The sequence below is a fragment of the Gadus macrocephalus genome, chromosome 6, assembly GCF_031168955.1.
Source record: "Gadus macrocephalus chromosome 6, ASM3116895v1".
Taxonomy (NCBI): Eukaryota; Metazoa; Chordata; class Actinopteri; order Gadiformes; family Gadidae; genus Gadus; species Gadus macrocephalus.
The window spans coordinates 10,042,766-10,051,363 of NC_082387.1; the positions used below are offsets into that span (position 1 = coordinate 10,042,766).

Genomic DNA, 8,598 nt, shown 5'->3' on the forward strand with positions numbered 1-8,598 from the left:
CAACCCTAGAACTGATCTACAACCAATACACAATCTATATACAACTGATCACGAATCACAATCACCCAACCAACCAATACCAATCAATTGATCCGAAACACCAAACCATCCACGAGCTCATCATGTCATGAATCACCACTACAGCGAGGGGGAATGTTACACGCACCCGCCACCACAGGTACGACCAGAGCAGAGCGAGATCTTCTTCATCTTCGGCGGGCTCCAGTAAAAAGGGGAGACCACCCACTTTCTCCCCCGCATTGTCTCTATTTTTGCAGGGCCAGAGTGGAGTGACCAGTTGCTGTTTATGACTGAGCTGTTTTTTTACGATGTGGCTGAAGCTGTCGAGGGACCACCAGTTCTCCTCTCACTGTCCGCCACGCGACGCTCTGGAGACACACAGGCACATGGACCTTGAAAATGATTGGTTCCGCTTCCGTGTTTTCCCACATAAAGGTTGCTTAAAGTAACAGAGACACAATTGAGCTATATCATAAAAACGAGTGCATAAAAATGTATGTTTGTGTGCCATTTAAACCATGATGAGGCTAATCAAGTATTTAAATGATCAAATAGGTTTTTCTTTTTATCCGTTGGTTGTGTCGCCAGATCAACAAACACAAATATACATTAATTATAGTAGTAATAATAATATAGACGAATGAGTTATGATCTCCCGGTTTCTAAAATGTGTGTGTGTGTCTGTGTCTGTGTCTGTTTGGAGGGGGGGGGGGGGGGGGGGGGGGGGGGGGGGGGGAAGCATGTGTGTGTTTGTATGTGTCTGTGTGTGTGTGTCTGTGCGTACGTTTATCTGTATATGTTCATGTATAATTCCGTGTGAAGTGTGTATAAGTGTGTGCAGGTGATGGGTTGTTCCCTGGGAGTTGGATGGCTGCCGGGTAGGTGGGTGCTGCGTTGGGGTGATGGGACCAGGCTGGGTGAGGGGTCGGGGCGTCTGGGTGCTGTGCCACTAGGTGCTGTCCGCTGAGCCCTGGGTGCTGAGCGTTGGATACTTGGCGCGGGGTTGAATGCCACAGTGATGAGACCAGCTCCTGCAAGCGTCCCTTACCCTGGGGGCCCCTTGCTCAGCTCCTATACTTGGAATCTGGTCATAAGAGCCAAACATCGTCCAGAGCACTGCCACCTCAGTCCAGCCCAGCGGGACTGACCTCCCTGAACCCTCCAGAAGGATCAGAGGAACACACCTCTAGCCGCCAAACGCTAACCGCTACCTGCTGACATTCATAATAGTGTTGCCGGTAGCTCCAATGACTCTTAATGTGAAGGAGAACCTTGTTGAGCTACGGGACTCTTATTGTGAAGGAATGTCTTATTGAGGGCAGGAGAATCAAGTGGCTACGGTGATTGACTCCCAGACAAAATGTTCTGGGTTCGACACCCAATGTTCACAGTCTTCCTGTCTGCATCCCTGAACCTTATACTTCACATGAAGTCTCTTAAGATAAAAGCGTCTGCCAAATAGTAATAATAAATACTAAATGTTGGGCTATGGGGCTTGTAATGTGAAGGGGAGTTTGGGGATTTATTTTTAATGATATGAGCAGACATCATTGGATCGTATATCAGCAGACCTGGTGCACATTCTTCTGGCCGCCGTTGGTTCACACACACACAAACACACACACAAATGCACACATACACACATACACACACACACACACACACATACACACACACACACACACACACACACACACACACACACACACACACACACACACACACACACACACACACACACACACACACACACACACACACACACATACACACTCCTTCTCATGTGCACACATACATATGCCCATAAGTAAACACACACATACACACACACATGTGCATGCACACACACACACACACACACACACACACACACACACACACACACACACACACACACACACACACACACACACACACACACACACACACACACACACACACACACACACACAACTACCCACATATGCACACAAACATATGCACATACGTGAATATAGACACACACACGCACACAGAGGGTTATTTTGGTGAGGTTATGAGGACATCTCACAGCCCTATGTAAATACATACACACAAACTCACTAATTTGTGCAAACACATACATTCAGACACACTAACACATAGAAACAAACACACACACACAGAAACACACACACACACACACCCCTTTTCAATCACATGTGTTAACTGTTTATACTTTTATCCACAGCAATACTTTCATCAGATCACATCTGTCCGTCTGTGTGTGTGTGGTGTGTGTATGTGTGTGTCTGAGGGTGTGACTGTCTGTCTTTCTGTCTCTGTGTTTCTCTGTGTGTCTGTCTATTTGTGTGTGAGTCTGTCTGTCTATCTTTCAGATTGATGGTTGACGGGTGACGGGGAGTGACATCACCTATACGATACAACAACAGATCTCTCGGTTCTCCGTGATCCAGGTCAACATGTCAGGGATCGCACGCTCCCAAAGCTTAACAACTTTACCGCCTTACCCTGGAGGTGTGGATGGGGGGTGGGCATGTGTGTGTGTCTCTGGCGTGTGTGTGTGCGTCTGGGTGTGTGTGGTGTGGGTGTATGTGTGTGTATGTGAGGGTGTGTCTGTGTGTGTGTGTGTATTTGTGTGAGTAGTTGTGTGTGTGTGTCTGGGTGTGTGTGGTGTGGGTGGATGTGTGTGTGTGTGTGTGTGTGTATTTGTGTGTGTGTGTGTGTGTGTGTGTGTGTGTGTGTGTGTGTGTGTGTGTGTGTGTGTGTGTGTGTGTGTGTGTGTGTGTGTGTGTGTGTGTGTGTGTGTGTGTGTGTGTGTGTGTGTGTGTGTGTGTGTGTGTGTGTGTGTGTGTGTGTGTGTGTGTGTGTGTGTGTGTGTGTGTGTGTGTGTGTGTGTGTGTGTGTGCGCGTGTGTGATTGGGAGAGAGAGTAGAGGTGGTGAAGGGGGAGGGGGGTGCTCAGAGAATTGGAGTGTCAAAGCACTTTGAGGTTCATGTTACAAACGATGCAAAACTATGTGCCAACTTCGAAATTCAATTGACATTAAATTGACCCCCATTCTACTCTAGTCTGTTCCCTTTAATTATTAATGCGTGCGAGATGAGATGTGATTGGTGCGGGATGATGGGTTGATGGCGGTGATCAAAGCAGCCAGATTGATTATTCTTATCTGATGGAAAAAACACATGATTTGCTCGCCGTCATTGTTTACGCTCACTTCACTTCCTTGAAGATATAGGAGCAGCGTCCTCATATTTAGTCTTTAACACCTAATTACCAGGACTCTGAGGACCTTTTAGATACGTCCTGTTTAATATAATGCTGCAATCATGACGTTACAGCAAATGATTAGCGAGAGTGCGCGAAAAGAGAGAGACGGAGACGAGCATTGCATTTGGATATTCACGCGTCATTTTTGCCCGGAGCGTCAAGTCTTTTTTTATTGTCTGCAAGATTAACTATTTAATGTACGTTTTGCATAATGTATGTACACCCGTATTTGCGAGTTAAATATGTAGTTTTAACTTAGGTTTACTTTAGCTTTCCTCGGAACGGCCCCAAAAAACCTATTGGGTCCCCTGCGCTGCCCACCCACCATAGACAAAGTTTCAAATTCCACGCATGGGAGGGACTTGGCCCCTCAACATTTAACCAGTGGGCAGAGGCAGCACGGGGAGACAGAGGGCTTTTCAAACTGAGCACAGCACACCCGGCGTGTCCTCAGCCGATACCTGGAATGCATGGGACTTGTGAATAATGATAATGGATATTGGTGCGTCTCTACTCGGATCTTTTCAACCCAGCTGGAGCACTTGGACCACTGCGACGCTGAACAATTCGTGCTTTTGATTCTATTTTACCCCGGGTGTCCCGAATTTGGTGTGTGATGACTTGAGTGCGGATCAACTAATGAACGTGTTGCCACCCGGAGAACATATGCCAGAGCAAGAAGCTGGCGTGGATTACTTCATCCTGTCCTAGGATCACATCAGTATTTTACTTCTGCCCTGGATGACAACAACGACAATGTATGGAATAAACCAGCGCTGCATTTATATGTAAGACCACCTCGCTAATGCTTTATTTTCATCAGTGGAAGTGTACGGTAAAATATACATTGGTGATGCATGCTCCTTCATAATTATTTATTTTCTTTCTTATTTTGCAGATCATTTCACTTTTTCGTGTTGTGGTGCCAAGCTCAGGTAAGCAACCAATTTGTGTGTGTTTGTGTGTCTCTGTGTGCAGTAGGCCTACATGTTTAATGTATATTGGAATTGTCATAATCTAGGCCTGAGCAAGATGTTTTTTTCGTGTTAAAGGGTAGAATTGGTTCCTCTTGCAAATTACACAAAAAATATATTTTTTCTAAAATTTCTGACAAATATCATCAACGTTTAGATATTTGAAAAATATTTGTTATTTTTCCCTTTTTATAAAAAGGGGGAGAATCACCCGTCTCCTAATTTTAACCAGTATGTGAGGACGCAGGGCGCGGTGACGGACCAGCTCAGCCGCAGACAGGTCAGGGTCTACCAGCTCTACAGTCGCACCAGCGGGAAGCACGTCCAGATTCAGGGCAAGCGGGTCTCCGCCACCGCCGAGGACGGCAACACCTTCGGTAAGCCCCCGAAACCTCCCACCTCTATCTCCATCCTCCCACCTCTCTGCCTTCAATACTCCACCTTTGGAAAACATTTGCTCATGGCTGTGGATTTGAAGCTATCTCTCGTCAGGGGGTCTGGGTGGGTCTGGGTTGGGGTGGGGTGGGGGGGCACGGCTACCTCTACAGGTAGCCGGAGGTCCCACCCTCTACGAGGAGCTGTACTTCAGGGCCTCTATGTTAATATGTCCCTCCGATCCAAACTGAAGGCCTCTTCGTCTGGCTGGTGATGGGCTGATTAGCGGGGGTCTTTTGTCCACGGCACGGCACCAATACACATCGGCGCGGGGCGGGCGAGGGGTCTTAATGAAGTGATAACGCACTCACGGTTTCAATGCAGTCCACGTGTGTATTCCACTCGTTTCTCTTCTAACGCCGATCACCGTTACGAGACAGGGCCCTCACGTTGAACACCTCGTTATGTTTTAGTTTGCATGGAAATGGACCCCCACCTTAGTTATTTCCTTAAAGCGTTCATTTAAAATGTGTTAGGGCCCAATTAAATCACAATGGGCAACCAAGGACACTGCGTGATCGATCCAGACTGTTAATGATTCTTTGATTGGATTTATCGAGTTGTTTATTGAAACCAAGCGATGTAGCCTAATGATGGACTTTATAAGTCTTTAATGTTACTGTTAATGTTGGAACATTAATGGGAATGATGAAATACTATAAAATAAAAACGAAATAAAGAAATAAGGGAATCGATCAATAAAATGGATTATTGAGGAAATGTAGACTAATTCTCAATCACACAGAGTAGGAATATCAAACCGTCGTTACGCCGATTTTGGATTATAGGCCTACTGCACTTGAATAAACAGAATTAGCGGAGTAAGCCTACTGACTATTGTTTGGGCATCTTAATGTCAAAATATTATTTTTTTGGGAAGATCTGAGGACACGTCTGTTCTGCTCCACCTCTGAAATGGTTTGTCTTGCCTGTAGGCCACCATTTAAATATTTTTATCAAGTTGGTCAGTTAAACAAAGTCTACTATTTGCATTTTAAATTAGGCTACTATAAATTTGAATGACCACACAGTAGAAGCTATATTTGGTTTGAGTTTGTGCGTATGTGTGTGTTTGAGAGAGAGAGGGAGATAGGCCTATAAGACATGTGTGTGTGTTTTAGGGGTGATGTTTTTCATTTTCTGATGATGAATAATATGGATTTATACTATTGCTTGAACTGTTTCTTGTCTTGGCTCTGTCCCTAGCCCGTCTGTATGTAGAAACGGACACGTTCGGCAGCAGAGTTCGGATCCGAGGAGCAGAAAGCGGTCGCTATCTCTGCATGAACAGAAAGGGGAAACTAGTGGGAAAGGTTTGTCTTCAGTCTCTCTTCTCCAACTCCTTCAGTCGACTCTGATTTATTTAAGATGATTTTAACATTATTTTCGTGCGTGCGTGCGTGCGTGTATGCGTTCCGATTATTTAGACGAATCACACCATTATTATTAGGTTTCTACAGCAGTCAAATGTGTTGTAGACGCTTGACCTATTTTTACTTTAGAATAAGGCAACCCTGGTTTACTTTGCTCCATCTATAGGCCAAAAGAGATATATCATCCTTATGCCCTTTAGATCACATCTGGGAAATATATAAATATCAAATCCATACAGATACAGTATATATCTCAATATATGTCAGTATATGTGCCTTGAGAGAGAGAGAGAAACATCTTAGAGCTTTGTTATGTTTTGTAACAGCGTTAGATAATGCAACACATTGATCAAGAGCATTTATTTATAATGAATGAAGATCATTTGAATACTCAATTCTTCTTATGAGATGTTTAACCCTTGAACTCTAGCATTTCCCACCTTATCCCAAGTATCTTCACATTAAAAGGTGCTAATAATAATATCCTGCTGTTTGTTGCATATCAAGATAATGGAAGATCATAATGTTCTCATCCTGGTCATCCCAGCAGGAACCAGGACAGTAGTAGAATTACAAAGAGATCATCTAATATACTCTTCCTCTCTCTCCTCAGCCCAACGGCCGGGGCATGGACTGTATCTTCACCGAGGTGGTCCTGGAGAACAACTACACCGCCTTCCAGAACGCCCGCTACCACGGCTGCTTCGTGGGCTTCACCCGCAAGGGCCGGCCCCTGAGGGCCTCCCGGACCCGGCAGAACCAGCGCGAGGTCCACTTCATCAAGAGGCTCCACAAGGGCCCCCCGCCCTTCCCCAACACGGATCACAGTAAACACTTTGAGTTCATCCGCTTCCCGCCCATACGGCGAGCCAAGCGGAACCGCAAGTCCCCCCCCACGTCCATTCCCCCGACGTCCTCCTCCTCATGAGCCCGCCCCCAGCGATGACATCGGTGGATGTGGTGTCTTTGGTTGTGGCGGTGATGACTCGGACTGATGATGACATCGCCGGGACAGGAGACGATGTGAATTTATTTTTGTATATTATTATTTAGAGAGAGTGAGATAGAGAGAGCGAGATAGAGAGAGAGAGAAACAAAGACACTGCCGAGGTCAGTGAGGCGATGTGTTGCATTGACAATCGTGTGTAAATATGGAAGAGAGAGGAAGATGGATGATATTTAATAGACCTTTGTGTGTGTGTGTGTGTGTGTGTGTGTGTGTGTGTGTGTGTGTGTGTGTGTGTGTGTGTGTGTGTGTGTGCGCGTGTATGTGTGTGTGCGTGTGTGTGCGTGTGTATGCGTGTGTGTATTTGTGTGTGAGTGTGTACGTGTGTGTTTTTACACTCACTGGCAGTAGTGCCAGCAACGTATATGAGATGAGAGGCCATGGGGGTGAGGGTGTTAATAAACACAGACTGACCACAAACCTGCAGACAAATGAAACGCTGTGACCCTTCAGATCACAGCTCTGTACAGTGGGGCCAAAATAGATGTCCAAATTAAGAGCCCTCTCCCCTTTTTATAAGGACAACACAAGCTGCCTAGACACGCCAGAATGGCAACAATCACACAACATCCCACAACACACGATACAGACAACATCAAACCAAACAACAAACAAACAAACAAACAAACAAACAAACAAACAAACAAACAGAAATCACCCAAAATGCATCATAATTTAAAGGCATTCAAATCTTAAATAAATAGTGCAATACATTTTATATTTGGTCCGTTATGAAACAAAAATAACATATTTAATTTACCACATCACATCACAAAAACACAGATCATACAGCAAACCACCATATCATACTGCCATACAACAGCCACATACATTTTATAAGAGCCCAACCACCGCAGGTCCTGCGGCGTGACCCCTGCTGGGACAACACGCAGCTCACCGCCTTCCACTCCAATAGCCTACCTCCTGATTAAAAGAGTAGCGACGGACGGAAGGAGCTCCGATGCCCTTGGACCAGATAAAACTCACCAGTGATATTAGCGCCATTAAGGCCTAATGGGTGTTGATAAGAAACCCCGATTGGCTGGCCAGGAGATCACAAGAGTTCGTTTGGTTTCCACGGGTAAAGAAATGTATTGACATCTATTTCAGGACTGATGCGAGATGCCTCTTGAAGGAACAATTTGCGGGACGTCATAGTTGACTGAGTGTCGCGCGGGGTTGGCATTCATGCCCTCATCATCGCTAATCCTCTCCCGTCATCGTTTGTCTCATCTGCTGATGTATCGAGGATGTATCCTGCTGTGGTTCATTAAAAGTACTCAAACATTGTCTTAAGTTGTGACCCTGTTCTAATGCATGTTTGTGCAAGTAAACAACACAATATTTCTAATAATAACCTGCAGTAATATAGGATACGATATGGTTGCATGATCGAAGTTACGGATTTAGAGTTATGTGTATAATTCTCCCATTCGGGTAAAAAAAATCACCAGCTGATGAGGGAGGAAAAGTCATCCTAGTTGAGAAATAAGAACTCAAATATATCAGTTAAACAACTATGTCAAATAAGACAACA

The 8,598-nt window shown here is 45.2% G+C and overlaps 1 protein-coding gene across 2 annotated transcripts; it reads left to right on the forward strand.

Annotated features, from left to right (window-relative positions):
* The first annotated feature begins 3,633 nt into the window (after window positions 1-3,633).
* On the forward strand, window positions 3,634-8,350 carry fgf17 (fibroblast growth factor 17). Of its 2 annotated transcripts, none has more exons than XM_060054033.1 (5): window positions 3,634-4,061; window positions 4,172-4,208; window positions 4,480-4,624; window positions 5,889-5,995; window positions 6,669-8,350. In XM_060054033.1, the coding sequence occupies exons 1-5, from the start codon at window positions 4,015-4,017 to the stop codon at window positions 6,981-6,983; spliced, it is 651 nt and encodes a 216-aa protein (XP_059910016.1). In that variant the 5' UTR covers window positions 3,634-4,014; the 3' UTR covers window positions 6,984-8,350. The 2 variants fall into 2 exon arrangements, with proteins under 2 accessions (XP_059910016.1, XP_059910015.1); XM_060054032.1 differs by having other exon boundaries at window positions 3,636-4,061; window positions 4,447-4,624.
* The last annotated feature ends 248 nt before the right edge of the window (window positions 8,351-8,598 follow it).

Coding starts and splice junctions, on each gene's coding strand:
- fgf17 (XM_060054032.1), top strand. CDS start 4,015: ATGACAACAACGACAATGTATGGAATAAACCAGCGCTGCATTTATAT. Junction 4,625..5,888: donor CGAGGACGGCAACACCTTCG/GTAAGCCCCCGA, acceptor CTCTGTCCCTAG/CCCGTCTGTATGTAGAAACG. Junction 5,996..6,668: donor AGGGGAAACTAGTGGGAAAG/GTTTGTCTTCAG, acceptor CTCTCTCCTCAG/CCCAACGGCCGGGGCATGGA.